This window comes from Carlito syrichta, unplaced genomic scaffold (genome assembly GCF_000164805.1).
Source record: "Carlito syrichta isolate Samal-C Ts95f unplaced genomic scaffold, Tarsius_syrichta-2.0.1 Scaffold305223, whole genome shotgun sequence".
Classification (NCBI taxonomy): Eukaryota; Metazoa; Chordata; class Mammalia; order Primates; family Tarsiidae; genus Carlito; species Carlito syrichta.
The window spans coordinates 220,045-237,200 of record NW_007249319.1 but is presented as its reverse complement, the minus strand read 5'-3'; the positions used below and the strand labels follow the sequence as shown (position 1 = coordinate 237,200).

At 40.2% G+C, this 17,156-nt stretch overlaps 1 protein-coding gene across 1 annotated transcript in view; it reads left to right on the top strand.

Moving 5' to 3' along the window:
* The window catches only part of CRYBG3 (crystallin beta-gamma domain containing 3), a 123,736-nt gene that overhangs the window by 1,714 nt on the left and 104,866 nt on the right, over positions 1-17,156 (top strand). Inside the window, exons 4-5 of the mRNA XM_021714101.1 lie at positions 32-354; positions 14,728-14,845. Coding sequence (XP_021569776.1) covers positions 32-354; positions 14,728-14,845 — 441 coding nt within the window. The remainder of the gene's footprint in view (positions 1-31; positions 355-14,727; positions 14,846-17,156) is intronic.

The following is a 17,156-nucleotide window of genomic DNA, read 5'->3' as shown; positions in this document are numbered from 1 at the left end:
ACTTTCTGTTCTCCTTCCTCCGTGGCTGAAGTTCCCCCTCCTGCCCGTGCGCGGGCCGCGTCCCCCTCCTGTCCTCCCCGGTCGGCCAGACCGGGGTGAAGTTCGTGCCCGGCGGCGGGTGCGTGTCCCCGGGGCCGGCGTCCGAGCCCTGCGCGGTGCCCTTCCCGTCCCGCGCACTCGGTCGCCGAGTTCTGGGCCGAAGCGACTCCCCGGGCCCTGGCCGGGACGGGAGACGCTCGTGCGCCCCGCGGAGCCGGCCGCGGGTCCCAGGCTGCCCTCCCCAGACCACACTTGTGGCGGTGGGTGGGGCAGAAGTGGAAAAGACGAGGATTCGGGGCGCCACCCCCAGAGCTGGTATTTTGCCTTCTTCTTTACACTTTCTCGAAGTAATTTTTTAAAGGAATTGTGATGAGTTCCCAAGTCTTCGCCAAAATATACAAACCTCACTCATTTTAGGTACTGTGGACTGGACGTGTCCACTCTTCTTTATTATCTCTGGAAGACATCTGTCGCAAGTTCCCAAAACAGTTTCTAGAAACCAGGATTCCAGCTGTCATGGCTTCGGTAATCAAGATGTGCCCTTTTTCTGTAATCCTCATCTTCCACCTCCGCAGGCCCCCAAATCGAATTTTTTTGGGGGGGGGGATGTGGTTCATTAGATGCCTGTGCCTGAGTTGAGTCTTCCAACCCGAAGGAGAAAGGAGGGTTAGATGAAATACAGCTCTCTTTCTTAAACTTGTGATGAGAAGCGAGACTTCCACCTCCTCTCTTAATGGCACTGGAAGACTGTATTACCGTTGCCATTGGAAGGACGCCCTCCTCAAAACTATGTGTTCTCCAGATTCAAGATTTCTGTGGTGGACTTCAAAGAAAAATGGAGACGAACTGTGATTGAGCTAGCTCTGTTGGTATATGCAGGTTTTGTGATGTGATTTCAGTCATTTGCTCCTCAGTTTACCTACTTGGGAAACTTTTTCATTATGACACTCTGTTAATACCAAACCACATCTTTCCAAGGAAGCACTTCTTGTACTTGAGTGGTTCTTCTCCTGGGACGTTTCAGCTATTATTGCCCCGACTGTTGAAAGTTTAAAATTCATGGTTACACGGTAGTTAAAAATAGTTTTACAGGTCTCCACCAGGATGTCAGTAATGCTGGTGTGGGCCGACAGCCTATGGTGCCAGCCTTGGCAGAAACCATGCTAACAAATCTTGGATAAGGTGAAAGCAGTCTGTAAAAGAAATCCCAAGTAGACTTCAGCAAAAGTTGGGAACTTGAGGGTTGGGAACTTGAGAGTTAGAAAGGAGTAAGCAGGTCAATTTCAGGTTCATGTCAGAATTGTCCTGAAATTCTGCCTGCTTCCCTGCCCCATTTTGGCTTTGTAAGGTACTTCTCAACTCTGATTGTTGTTCTTATTGCAGCTGACCACTCCAGCAGTTAGTTCCCTGTCTACCTACCACTTCTCCATTCTTGTCATCTCCAGATAGGCACAACCAGTGGCTTTTTGACAATGAAAATTTTAATTGTGCTTGTATGAACACTAATTTTGTCCTCATCTCTTTTTGGGACTTGCCAGATGTTAAGAGGATAGCAGATAATCCTTTGTGTGGGTGTTTTAGTGTTTTAAATAAGCTTAAATCTTTCATTTCAAGGGCATAAACAAACACAAAGCCTTTATTGAAAGTTTAATGAAACAAATGAAAATGCTTAGTAGTACTGAATGTCCTAGTAACACAACACCCTGGTGTTAACAAGATTGGAAACAGAATTGCGATTTGTCACTGTGATCTTATTTCAGAATGAAAGGGTATTTTGGCTGTTTCTCTTTGTGGCAGAAAAAACTTTAAATCTTAATGACAGCCCAGTTTACCTTTTGTAGTGGTGGTTTTAGATGCAGCAGAGTCAGTGCAACCAACCGGCAGTCCCCATCCTTTTGGGCATCAGGGACTGTCTTCGTGGAAGACAGTTTTTCTACACACTGGGTTTGGGGGTGGGGATGGTTTTGGGATGATTCAAGAGCATTACGTTTATTGTGCACTTTAGTTCTATTATTATTACATTGTTATATATAACGAAATAATTATGCAACTCACCATAATGCAGAATCAGTGGGAGCCCCGAGCTTGTTTTCCTGCAACTAGATGGACCCATCCGGGGGTGATGGGAGACAGTGACACCCAAAGCGTCTACTTCGTAAAATCGTGTTGGTTGCTGTCACTGCAGAAAACCCTGCTTTACAAAGATAGGTTGTTGGAAATGGAAGCCGGCTTTTCAGTACTGATCTGACAGGAGGCGGAACTCAGGAGGTAATGTGAGTGATGAGGAGCGGCTGTAAATACAGATGGAGTTTCGCTCCCTTGCCTCCGGCTGTGCTGCCTGGTCCCTAACAGTGCTGGTCCATGGCCGGGGGTTGGGGACCCCTGCAACAAACAGGTGGGTTTGGCGTCGTGGGAATCTAAAGATGAGTGTTAAAAGTCATCTTTTCTGTCTTTGAGAGCCCCGCTTGAAAACAGTAAGATGGACACCTGTCATGTGTCTGGCACTTGACAATTTACAGACTACTGTCAATAATACTTTTGAACATGGCCTTTGACAAACCTATATTATCAATATCCCCATTTTACTGTAAAAAAACAAACAAACAGGGTTAAAGAAACTTGCCCAAAGTTGCATGGCTACTTTTCAGTCAGTGAACCACATAAGTCCTTCACTGTGCCTGCGATTCTGAACATATAATAAAGATTGCTATCTGTCTTCTGACTTTTCAGTGTGCTCTAATACATTCTCTGGTGTTTTGCAGTCTCTTTTTCTGCACTCCCAGTGTTAATGTGTGTGAATTTTATTTTGTTAACACATGTACAATACAAAACGAGGCACGAGTGCCTTAAGAACACAATTCCTTAACTATTTCTTTTTTTTAAGTTTATTATTTTAAAGATGGGGGTACAATTCAGAGTTAGGTATACAAATGTTCATTATGCAGGAACCCTTGTTAAAAATTTCTTAAGAACAGAGCTTAAAATTAAACACATACATAATTACGAGACCAATAAAATTTCAAATTTACATTATTACCCTGACAGCTGTTTTTTTAGCTACTGACAAAATGCATATGATACCAAGTGGCACAAACACAGGGTCTCTGGAGAATTGCCATGACTGCACGATTCTGCTTCATGGCATGATATAGGTCTTCCGATACTTTTCTGTTTTGAACTGTAGGAAAACCTTTGTGTGCTATGAGTTATGTGGGCTTCACTTGATGTGAACACATCATTATTGAGTTTGTTGCTGTTCTGATCTCATTAACTCTAACTAAAGAAGGCCTGTTAGCATCAACACTGGTGTACCTTCCAGCGCAGGTATGGGCACTCAAATTACTTGGCAGGACTCATGTCTTGAGGATTGACCAGTTCCAGGAAGTGCTATATCAGTTTATTTGAGATATGGAAATGAAAGCTGCGATTGGAGTTTTCAGAGGCAACTCGAGAGTTCTGTGGATCCCAGTTTGAGAATCACTCCTTCAGTAGTAAACCCAGTGTATGGACATATAAGGAATAGACTCCCTAGGAGTGATAGGGGGGCCAGGAAAGGCTTCAAGGTAGAGGTGATTTTAACGGGTCCTTTTAGGAATTGGTGATATTCCTAGGCATAGAGAACTTAACCCGAAAGATAGAGAGAAATAGGGAACAGGTATTCTAGGATGAGCAAGGCCTGTGGAGGTTTATGATCTGTTAGGGGATATTACATACATCATGGGGCAGAGTGAAAGAGGCAGTAAGAAAGTTTAGTTTGTAGCTGGGTGGTAGAGGTAGAGTGTTTGGCTCTAAACTTAAAGAGGAGTTTTTGCAAAGACCTGTTAAACAGATTGCTGAAATGTGAAACTTGGAGGAATTCCTGCTTTATTTTATCAGCTTTGAGAAAATGATTGCTCAACTTTGTTTCTTTGCTGACAGACCTGTTTGAAATGAGTTCCATGCAATGCTTGTAACTCTGGGGCAAGCACTGACTGTGGACTTATTCCTGGACTGGGTACTTGTACTTGCAGCATCTCATTTAAACCTCACCTGAAAAGTTGGAACACTTATCAGTGGGCTATTGAGGAAACTGAGGGAAGAGAGCGCTTAGTGTTGGATGCTGTAGGCATTTCGGGTGGAACCGTTCTTTGAACCTATCTCTTTTGTCCTTTGCAAGACATTTAGTGTCTGCGATCCTGCTCCCTAATTGCCAGTCACGTCCTGTGGTGGTTGGGATAACCCAAAACACCTTCACCCAGGTAGGCAGGAGGGAGAGTGATACCATTCCCTGGAGAATGATTTACCCCGAATCACAAGAGAAGTAAGTTTCCTGGGTAAGGTTTGAACTGAGGTCTCTCCAACTGACTTGAAAGCTCGAGTTATTTTTTCCACACTGTGCTGTTTCTACCACCCTTCTGAACTCTGCTCCTTGAAAACACATTTGAAAATGTAAGTCAATTAGACTGTTTCTTCCTTTGTTCCAGAATGGGTGGCATTGGGGCCCATTTCAGTTATATTTTGGCTGTTACTTTGACCTGATGTAGTGTCATTGATGGAAAGAAGGTAAGACAGGATCACTAGACACAAGGGCAAGGTCTGTGTCTTATTCACCTTTGTGTCCCTTTACCTAGTTCAGGTGAGTGGTGAGTCTGTGTTTGTTGATTGGCGCATTGAAACACATGTCAGTGACTTTCAGCTAGGAATGCTACACTCTCCACCCTCCAGGTGGCCATTTAGAAACACGGGGGTGGGGGGGTTGTTTTTGCTTGTCACCATGGCAGGGAGTGTGGGATGGGTGGGGCCAGGGTGCTAATGGGCTGTTAGTGTAAGAGGCACTCTCATAAAAATATCAATAGTGCTGTGATGACCAGCAGGAGAGCTGTTTGTCTTCTGGTTAAACTACCAGAATGAGGAAAGGGAACCTTGTTCTCTGAATTTTCATGGTGATTACTGTTTTTATTGCCTTGTATCACTATTGAAAATAATTGGTTAACTAGTTTAGCTGAACAGGAGATACCTGTGTCACATCAGTAGTTCATACCTGCAGTAGAAAAGATGATGGACAGATTCCAGAAGTCCTTGGGAGGGCGTGTTTTGTCAGAATCCTGGGACCCCAGGTTAGCCCAAAGTAGGAACCTCCTCTTGGCAACAGAGTAGAAATAGAGATGTTTCAGAATGTCAAAATCCTACTATTGTCAGTGATTTCCATCTCTTGGGTTTGACAGGGTGCCTACCAGATGGCTAATTTGGGGATTTTATTTCTTACTGTGGACTTTTCTTGGAAATTGACTTTATTGAAGAGTAGGTACAATGATAACATTATAAACAATGATAGCATTTTTAGATTTTCCATCACAGTGGAAAATATGTAAAAAGGATAATGGCAAATTTTATAAAGTAAGAGGAAAATAACATTCTCTTAAAACAAAATATTTCATTTCCTACCCAAAGTTCTGATGAAATACATCTAAAACCCAGATGTATCAGAAATACCAAATAAAACTATGGTAACAAGAAACTGTAGGTTGATGTAAATTTAAACAAAGGAAAACATTCCATGCTATATGCTGAAAGGAGCAGTCAGCATAAAATAAAAGTTAAGGAAGTAGTGCTTATTTTGAATCTGTTCAATCTGTATATAAGAGTGACTGCCATGTGTCCATGTGGTGCTAAGCATTGGGATTTGAAGATGCACAGATGACCAAGACTGCCCTCACAGAGGTCATAAATCAGTGGAGGAGATAAATGTGTACATCTCTGTTCTTCTTCTTTTTTACAAAAATAAATAAATAAATATAGAGATAGAGTCTCACTGTGTTATCCAGGCTGATCTTGAACTCCTAGCCTCTAGTGATCCTCCCATCTTTGCCTCCCAGAATGCTGGGATTGCAGGCATGGAACCTCCATGCCTGGCCAACATCTATGTCTTAATATGAACTCAGTGCAAGCCAAACATGTTTTTGGAGTTTGTGACTTGTTTGGCTCAGAGCAAAACACTTTAATTGGGTTTTAAAAATATCTTCTCATTATTATTATGTCCACTGAGCATGGTTGGTTATCATCCTTTGCAGGCCAGCATAGTGGAGGAGATGCCATAGTTACTGTCCCAGCAAGATGAGTGGAAGTGCTCTCCCTTGCAGGCTTGGAAAGTGCTAGATCACAGCAGAAAGTGCATCCTTTCAGGAATCCACATAGCAGACGAGTGTGTTCCTTATACAAAATGGCTTGATGTTGATAGAGAACAAGTTGAAGTTTTACAACCAGAAATAATTCATTCTTAATGCTTACTTGGCAATTGTGAATGGCCAAGATTGATACAGATCCAGCAGGACTATCCCTCAATGTTTAACTCCCGGGAGTATTTAATTGGAAGTATGCTAAAGCACTGAAACAACTGTTTGCTTAGCCAAGTGTTTTGTTCTGTTTTGTTTTGTTTTTCTTTTTTTTTTCCTGGCAGATTAGTAATGACAAAACTAAAACATTTTTTGTTGAGATCCTACTCAGATCTAAATCCTGTCTTTGGGACTTTAAATATATAAAATCACTTAATTCTCAGTGTAAGCTTATGAGAGAGGCATCTTAACTCCATTTTACAGATGTATCACTTAAGGCTTTGAGAGGTTCAGTAGCTAATCAGAAGACTCACAGCATCAGTGGTAGAGTCAGGAGTCATATTCTCCCTCCTGAATTCAAAACCTACGACATTATGTGACAGTTTCCTTTGCTTGGCTGGGGAAGACCCATAAAAGAAGCCTGGCCTTAGAAAATGGTTTTGAATGGAAATAGAAGACAATGGCATGCAGCTGGATGCCTGCCCAGAGGGACTGGGTCAGGGTTCTATACAATCAAGAATTTATAGTCCTGACAGTTGGGAGAGAGGAAAATACATGTATACAAATTATAAATTTATATTTAAATACATAAAAGGAGTCAACCTCCTTCAGAAGAGTGTTTCAAAAAGAAATTATAACAAGATACCCTATCCATCTATTTTATGAACAAAATTCCAGTCTACTATGGGGAAACTGGAACTCTCATATACTACTGGTGGGAGTATAAATTGATACACCACTTTGAGGGGAATTTTGGCAATGTAACAGATTCACATACCCTCTGGGCATACCATCAGATGTATACAATTTACAAACAGGCCAAAAGTTGCCTGTACAAGTGTAACCATTGCCGTGTTGTTTTAACAGCAAAAGATGAAGAACAGAGTAGATTCCCATCAATTGTGGACTAGGATAAATTGTAGTACATGCATAATATCAAAAAGTGAGAAGGTTTTTTATTTACTGATAAGGTAATATCCCCAAGGTACATTAAAAAGGAGGGAAAAAACCCTAAAACACAAGGTATAGACCACTGTGTATAGTATGCCCCCATTTGGATATAAAAGGAAGGCACGAAATCTGTTACTAGTGTTATATGACCTATTTTAGGGGGATGGGGGAATGAAGCAGATGTTTTCATCTTATACCTTTTTTGTACTTAAAAATGGTGTACATTATCTATTTAGAAATTAATAAAAAAGACTGGATTGAGATATGATGAATATTTGTGTCTAAGAGAAGAAAATGATCTGGAGTTGGCAAAAATCTTTCAAAGAAAAAATGAACTACATTAACTTGTTCCAGTGAGAAAAGTTCCAATTAAAACTATAAATAAATTAAAGTAGCATTTATTATGCAGAGTCATTTGATATTTTGACATGCTCTACAAGTACAGGTTAGGCTTATATATTATTAATCTATAATGTAAAACTGGATGGAGTTATCAGTTAATGTCACCAGAATATCAACTTAACTCATTTTTATGAGATCCCTTATCTGCCTCGACCTCGTGTGTGACCCTGGACAGCTTATTTACCTTCTCGGGCGTTAATAGAGAGAGGAATTTGACTTTCATCTCTGCAGTCTCTCTCAGCCTTAGCATATTAGCCAGCTTCATTGTATATTAGGCATATGCAAAATTAATATGCTTTATAGACTAGAAAGAAACGTTTTCTAGAAAAAGTCACATATGAAAACACATTCATTAATTCCTCCATGTGATCCTAACATTTTGGTCATTTGACTTAAAAGCTTACCTATTTAACAAAAATTAATCTAGTACCACTTGTGCAAGGCACTGTGATTCCAGCAGTGAGCAAGGTGCACCATGGTCTTTGCCTTAAGACTCTCTGAGGCAGACATTGCAAAAGTTCTTCCTTTCTTAACATAAGTATTAAGGTGATAGGCAGGGGAATGTAGGAGCATTTAACAGGCTTGAGCCCATTCTTGAGGCTGTCTTCTTAGAGGAATCCTTAAATCTCATTTAAGCTGTTTTTTTTTCCTGAGATTTCTGTACATCTGTCTAAATAATATTTTACTGTTTTTTCTTGCTTTGTAAACTTTAGGCAATGTATATTGACTTCTGATTACAGTAGATGAGTGCTTAGTTATTTTATACCCTTCTGCATCTCTTTATTCATCCAGCCAAAACAATTGTTAAAATTTTAGGATTTAATAAAAAATCCATCTTTAGATTTTTATGACTATGTAGATATTGTATTCTGCTAAGCCAAGTCCTCTACTATGATTACTTTCTTTGTTTGAATGATCTTTTGTTTTTCTTGGAGTAAATTGTCTTATTTTTTGTTTCCCTATGACTATGGCTACTCCTTCGAGGGCGGACAAACACATGTACAAAACCCCTTTCAGTGCTTCTTTCCACACCATTAAATCACATCTGTCAGTTGATCTTGCACCTACCACTCCTTTCTTTTGGCCCCTGGGTCTTCTTCTAATTTGTATAATCTAGTAGTTCCTAAGCTTGCTGCATTGATCTCTTTTATTCAACCCTGTGTTAGAGTCACTATTTTTGGATCTCGTGTATTTCTTTCTTTTGGTTAACTTCTCTTTTTTGTTGGAGTCAATCCAACAAGAAAGACAAGCAAGATAAAAAGTTTTTCAGTCTTTGAATTTCTGAAAATGTAAGAAAGAACCTTTTTCTGCTCTTTTAAATGATAGTTTGGGTATAAATTTATAGGATCAAATTTATTTGCTCGCAGAGTTCTGAAGACATTCTCTTTCTCTTTAATTCTGTGTTGAGAAATCTGATGCCAATCTGATTTTTCACAATTCATTTTTTTCTCATGAGTTTTGAGAATTTTTGGAATCTCCTTTTAATCCAGGCTATACAAATGCACAATAAACCTTACAAAGTTTCTTTTCTCATTCATTTTGCTGGGCAATTGGCAGACCCTTTCGTCTGAGATTCTTATGTCTTACCATGTGCTTTGTATACCTCTACTATTCTTGGCTTTCCAGAGCCTCTAAAAAAATTTCCATTCTCCTGCCAAAGGTCTGTAGTTTGGGGTGTGATTTTTGAGGTGGGGTTATGAGAATTTCAACTTGTCCCCACTTCCAGCCTTGTGCCTTTTCTCCTGCCTTGGGCCTCCACGTCTCTGAGATTTTGCTGGAATTGCCTCAGGATAAACTGAAATAACAGTTCCCCCTTCTGTATTCATTTACATTGCAGTTTTATCTATTCTTTTTTATAAAAATTTTTACTGGTACATAATTGTATATGTTTATGGGGTACATGTGATATTTTGTTATATGTGTACACAGGGTCCAAAGGAAAAATCCCTTGCCCTCTGAAGGTTTGCTGAAAAGTCAACTGAAAAGAAGGCAGGTTAATAGGAGAAACGGCATACCGCTGTATTATTGTGCACAGGGGAAAAGATCAAGAAAATCACCCAATATTCCAGTGGGGTGCGTAGATGTGCCTATATACCCTACTTCTTAGGGGAAAGGGAGATGGGGAAGTGTGGATGATTTTAGGAAGGATAGTAACTGATTCTTAGGGAATTTAGTGGCCTGAGACAAAATCTGTTGGGCCCACAAAACATACAATGGTTTGTGACACAAACCTGCCCAGGTGTGTTGACAGACTTCCGTCTTTCTTCCTGCCATATAAGTTCAAGTAATGAACACTCAGATAAGGGTACCAGAGGTAACTGATTTCTTCTTTGTGGGGTCCAGAATTGTGGTAGGTGAGGCAATTTTAGAGAATAACTTTATTCTGTACTTTGGGAGAGATGAGAGGAAGCAGGAAGGTCAGGGAGACCTTGAGGCTGCTGCTTCAGTACATGTCAGAGTGCTATATTTTGGGGTACTGGTTTCTGAGATTTATGTATTTAAAAAATTTTTTAATTGATACATAATCATAAATATTATGGGACACGTGATATTTTGTTACATGCATGCAATACATAATGATCAAATCAGAGTATTTAGAATATCCATCTCTTCATGTTTGATAACATGATAGGATGACTGTAGTGTGTTGTACATTTCAAATAGCTAGGAGAGGACTTGAAATGTTCCCAAGACAGAAATTATAGCAATTATAACAATTTGTGTAATCATTCTTCTATTTTTCTCTCCTTCAAAAATATATCTCCTGAGTCCTGTTACCCTTCTTCTTGTTACCAAGTGGTTTATTACCTCTTATTTATTGCTTTACTGTCATTTTAGTGGAACTTTTTGGTGGAACAGAGTTAAACATGTGCTCATCTATCCTGTTTTGCCAGCAGTAGCTAGACAATCTTTGAAAATATCGTTGTTGCCAAGCTTTTTATTCTTTTAGTATACATTGAACCCATAGCCTAACCGCTCAACAGTGGCTTCTAGGAAATAATTGCACAAAGATGGCAAAATGGGTTTCTTGTTGTCTTATTCTATTTTGTGCTATAAAGAAATACCTGAGGCTGGCTGCATAATTTATAAAGAAAAAGGATTTATTTGGCTCACAAGTCTGATGACTGGAAAGTTAAGATCGGGTATCTACAACTGATGAGGGCCTCAGAAAAGTTCCATCATGATGGAAGGCAAGGGGAGCTTTGTTTGTGCAGAGATCACATGGAGAGGAAGCAAGAGGTGAGGGAAGGTGCCAGGCTCATTTTAACAACCAGCTCTCTCAGAACTAATGGAGTAAGAATCCACTTACCTTCTTTCTAGGGAGGGCATTAATCTGTTCACGAGGGGTTGCCCCTGTGACCCAAATACCTCCCACTAGACCTCACTTCCCATTTTAGGGATTGCATTTCAACATGAAGTTGGGAGGGGACAGACATCCAAACCACAGCACTTGCATACTTATACAAGATGTTGAAACAAAAACATATTCCATTGTGATAGGCAGAATTTAAAGATGCCCCCAGCATATTTACAAAAAAGAGTTCAAGAGCATATTTTTAAGATTTTTTTTTTCATGAAAAGCAGCACAAATGGCAGTGCCAGAAAAGATATGGAAAAGGTATTTGAGTGTTTTACAAATATTAGTTTTATGCAACTTTTAGAAGCTATATTAGAAATTTCTGCTTTACTTTTTGTATTAAAATGTATACAAGTGGATACTAGCTGAATGGCAGATTATATTTGTATCTATTGTGCTTCTTATGACAGATGTGAAATATTTTGAATTTTATGCTTTAATAGCTGGGAACAGGTCAGGTGACGTGTACACTTTCTGACCTCTTCTTGTCTTGATTGTCAAAGCACCAAGGAGCATACCTGGGCTGAAAGGGTGACATGGTGTTCTTTGTTAGTCAAAACTGAAAATGTGAGCTGTAATAATTCTGTTTCATTGTTCTAAGTATGCAAATAAGACTATTATTTGGCAGTGTTATATACTAAAAAGGAATCATCATTATGTAATACTTATAGTATTAGTGTTTTGTTTACATTCCTTGCTTGCATTTTTTGCACTAATTTGTTTTTGCTTTCTTTTAAATTAACTGTACTACTTTGTATTTTTTTGTCTTTTTAATAGTAATATATGCTTTTGAAAAACAGGTAGAAAATTACAAGAGAATCAAAAAGAGAAATCATTTCAAATTATTTCCTATGTGTGTGTCTGAATATGTACATGGCATTATGTCTAAATATTTTTTTCAAAAAGTAAAAGTTCTCTTCAGGATTTTGAAGCTTTTTTCAATAATAATAAATACATTTACAAAAGCTATAAAAATAATTTAATTTTTAGAAAAGTCTTAGTAGTGATACCACTTTTCAGAATCTGATTTGAATATCTAAATACTATTTGAATATCTAAATGTGGCCCTACTTACAAAGGGTTGTATTCTAATATGGAAGGACTGAGGTATGATTTAATTACATTTCAAGAGAAGGCTGGAGATTTATGTCTTTATAGATTTATATTTATATCTATAAATTAATATATAATGTGCTTTGGAGTAAAAATAAAACAGAGTGAGGGAATGGGGCACCATGGAAGTAGTGAGCCTAGGGTATGGTATACTTACAGTGGTCATATTGGGTCATGTTACCCAATAAATGTCACTAGTGGGTAACATTTGAGCAAAGAGCTAGAAGATATCTAGGGGTGAGTCTTGAATATGTCAGAGGAAAGAACTGTCCATGTAGAGGGAATATCCTGTTTGGAGGTCCTGGGGCAAGATCATGTGGCACAGATGCCAGTGTGGGCAGAGACAACAGAATGGAAGGAAGAGTGGATGTTAGTGACATGGGGAAGGGAGCCCAGGGCCAGATGAGGTAGGACTTGGTGGCCGTAGTGAGGAGTAGTTGAAATGATGAATTACTTTGAGAAAGTATCACTTGGGCGTGCATTTATGAGTGTGTATGTGTGTTTTTATAGACACACATACATTGTCTGTTTATCCCTATCTGAAAGAACTTACAGAGGAAGAAGGATTTGAGATGGAGTGGAGCTCAGCCAAGGCCAAGCTGTGGGGAGCTTTGGGTAGGCACTCACTTGGGTCTCCAGCATTCTTTCCTCTGGACAATTTGTTGAATGATACATGAACAAAAACCCCATTTTAGAAAGCAACCAGAATGCAATTTAGAGTTCATATTGCAGCAAAAGATTCAGGGTGTTGAGTCTTGTGAGGGGGATCACAAATGTTCAGTATCTGAAGGTTATGACGTGCCTGGAGGACTTTGGGGAGAGTAGTCATTCATGATGTTAGACAGCTCAGGCCACATCAGGCTTCGAGATTCTCACTCTGTAGCCTATGATTGAAGTGTAATTATGGGTCTTGTTTTGGGGGTGTGAGATGGGGGACAGGAAACAAAGCAGCTTCAAGGTAGATACGTAAATTATAGGAGAGGGCCAACATTCTGGTGAGTGTCAGAAGTCTAAGATTGCAAAGCAACAGAGCCTCATAATCATGTCTATCTTTCCTTCCCCTCTCAGTTTTTCTCCAGAGTTTTGAAATCATCAAATGCCAGATGTTTGAGCTAAAATACATGCTGTTTGAGTGCCTTAAAATTGCAGCTTTTAGTTACCTTTTAATTTGAAGCCCAGAAATAGTGCCATAACCACCTGTTTTATATTCTGCTAATAGTCATTAAAAAATACAAGTACTGCTCTCCTGCTGGCAGGCACCATTTATGAATGGACAGTTTTCCAGATGGTTGTTTGTAAATCATTGGTGTGGAACCCTGTTTTTCTCCCTATAGATTGGACTTGCTGGATGAAGCTCCAGGCCAGTGTACAAAAGTCAATTTAATCCATAATGCACCTGTGGTGTAGCAGTGAAGAAAGAAAACTATGTGAAGCTATGTTTCTAAGAAAACTATCCCCAGAGTAACATAGGTGACCCCCACGGCATAAGCAGACGCTTCAGGAAGGTGTGGGGATAAAGTCTCTACTGCCGTCAAGGGCCTGAGTGAGGCTGAGAGAGTAGAGTCTAAGAAAATATGAACAGGCCCGGAGGGGGCCTCAGTAACTTTGAAATAAGGGACATTTCAGCATTTCTGCTGCTTCTGATAATGCCCTGATACTGATTTTGATTCTGAGCATACTTTTTGGCCATATTCCTTTTCTTCCTTTACCACAAAAGCCTCAAGGGTATCTGCCTCTTTTTCCATCCTACTACTGTAGATTGCAGCAGCATGGAATTTTAGATCCGGCAGAGATCTTGTGTCAGCTAGCTGGTCTGACTCTTCCCATTTTCATAATTGTGAAATCAGATCCAGAAAGGTATGTTTTGACTGCAGTGCATTGTGTCCCTAAGGGGCTATCCCTGAAATAGATAATGTCTATTTTGAGGTGTTACAAAGCATTTTATGACCAATGACAGTGGAAGAGGAGTGGGTACTTAAAGATCCCTTAGAGTTCTGTATTATTTTTCATTTATTCCAAGGAAAAGTCTCACCTGGAGGATTGAGGTATGATTTAATTACATTTCAAGAGAAGGCTGGAGATTTATGTCTTTATAGATTTATATCTTTATTTTTATAGGGATTTGTCCTGCTTCTCTTTCTCTGTCCTCAATAGTATTGCTAATTCCACTACTGCAGACCATACCTGACCATACCTTGTGCATTGGAAATGAAAACCTCAAGTCGTAAGATACTTTAAGGCAGCATTAGGCTGAGTGGGATAGAGCGAGAGGAGAGAAGGTAAACATTCAGCAGAGGACCCTGGAAGTGGTGACATGTGTCTGTGGACAGTGGGTTGAGGGTGTTGTATAGATGTAAGGACATTCCCAAATCAGGGACCACCTTATGTTACATGACCATATGTTTGGGTGCCCCAAATTATTGCCAGTGATGTCATTAGCACCAAAGATGGTCTCTCCTTTGGAAATGGTAAGAAATCATATACTTCTGGATCCATAGACAGTTGTGGAAACCGTATTCAGATCTTTAACATTTCTGGATTTTTCTGATGCAGCTGTAACTATGATGTGTAAGAGAAAAGGCACAGGAGGAGGAGGAAACAAGAAGTGTGCTACAGGAGGGGAGGAGAGCTTCACTCTCCTTGACTGTGCCTTTACCCCTCTCCTGTTCCTGTGAGTATGTCCTATGGCCATCCAGAGTGTGCTTTCTTACCACCTGAGAACTGACTTTGGGAGCAGCCCAGTGGTCTCCAGTGTGCCTCAATGTATGGTGTGGACTGGAAGGAGGTCCTTTTTTTTTTCCTTGCTAATCTCCACTCTGTACTCTCCGTGCTCATTAGGGTAACAGCTGTTTTCTGGAACAAGGAGCTCTGCTTAGCAGCAGTGTTGGAACACGGATGGTGTTCCACATGAGTGAATTTTTCTGTATAATTGTTACCTTCTCTTTAAGTATCCATGCCTAACATATTTAAATAATAGTAAGTGGCAGTCCTCCTGGTCAGATATTTCTCTTCCCTATACAACTATCACTTGTTGGTGTCAGCTATGCCTGGAAAGGCTCTCAGACTATTGTTTATCAAGAATGTGGTCAGAGGTTGACCTGCGTTAGAATAACCTGGGGGTAGGGGAGGATGACTGATGGTTGAAAATGTAGATTCCTGGACTTCACTTCAGTCAGATTCCCTGACAATCAGACCCAGAAATCAGTTTTAGAAATGCGGTTGCCTGTGTGCTTCTGATGCACATAGATATGGGTTCTAAAGGAGTCAGGGTAAGGAACTTGTGTGGTTAGTTCATTGCTCAATGCCCAACACCCAGAACAGTGCCTGACACACACAAATATGCACTCCTTATCTGCTGAGTGAGTGAGTGAGTTCTTCAGTTCAGTTTTCTGCTTCTTATCTGCCATTAGTTAGGGAATCTTATTATAATTGAATAAAATATAAGAGTGTATCCTCAGTGACAGGCTAGGAGTGCTTCTCTATGTAAATTATTTAAACTTTGTAATGTTAAAGGGACTCCTTTTTTTTTCATGACCCATGAGAAAAAAATGTTTTCTTTTATGTCTGACACAAAGTATATAAAAGGTAGATGGCTATGTTGGATTAGTTTTCAGTCATAGCCCAAATAAACTGCTTAAAAAAGTGAGGAGTTTCTTCATTATGTTAACCTTCGTATTTGAGCTATTTTGAAAGATTAATCCCCAAATTTCTTTTAACTAGGCAAGATGAGGCTATTTAGAAGTGCAAGATGTACACTGGGAGCAGTGCCTTAAGCCTGTAATCTCAGCACTTTGGGAGAGGACTGCCTGAGACCAGGGGCTCGAGACCAGCCTGGACAACTTGGCGAGACCTCATCTCTACAGTAAAAAATAATAATAATAATTAGCCGAGTGGGATGACATGCGTCTGTAGTTCCCGCTAGTTGGAAGGCTGAAGCAGAAGGATTGCCTGAGTCCAGCAGGTTGAGGCTGTGGTGGCTGAGAACGCGCCACTGCACTCCAGCCTGGGTGGCAGAGTGAGACTCCAACTCGACAACAACAACAAAATGTAAGGTGGTTTTTTTTGTGCCTACATGTGGTTATAATTCCTGCACCTCTCCTCCTGCCATAAGCAAAATGTGTGCTTGTGTGCTTTCTAAAATTTCTTTTTTTTTTTTTTTTGAGTTGGAGTCTCACTCTGTCACCCAGACTGGAATGCAGTGGCCTCTCCTGGCCACAGCAGCCTCGACCTGCTGGGCTCCGGCGATCCTTCCGCCTCAGCCTTCCAAGTAGCCAGAATTACAGGCATGTGCTACCACGCCTGGCTGATTTTGTGATTTTATTGTAGAGATGAGATCTCGCTGCCCAGGCAGGTCTCGAACCCGCAGGCTCAGGCAATCCACTCACCTCAACCTCCCAAAGGCGTGGGATTACAGGCTGAGCCACCAAGCCCGGCTTCTAAAATTTTGAAAACTTCTATTGTGGATAAGTTATTGGAAACATAAAGCCCTCCAACTTTGAATCAGGAAGAAATAGAATCCTTGAATAGTCCAATAACAAGTAGTGAGACTGAATTAGTAATTAAAAGTTTCCCAATAAATTAAAGTCCAGGACCTAACAGACTCACAGCCAAATTCTACCAGACTTTCTTTTTAATTTTTATTTATTTGTTTTTATCTTAAAGATGTAAGGTACAATTCAGGACTAGGTACACAAGTGGTCATCGTACAGGTAAAATTTGGGCCTCCCTTTGGTACCCACTTTGCCTGGTTTGAGGTCAGATACCCTTGTTGATGTTGTGTCCCCACACTCCCCCACCCACCCACCCCGGCAATATCCCGCTACTGTCAATTTCGTTCTTACAGTATTGTGGTAAATGTTTAGGGTCTGCTTATGAGTGAGAGCATGTGATACTCAGTTCTTTCTTTCTGTGGTAGATCACTGAGTATGATAGACTATAAATCTCTCCCAAGTTGCTGTGAAGTCCTTATGTTTGTCCTTCTT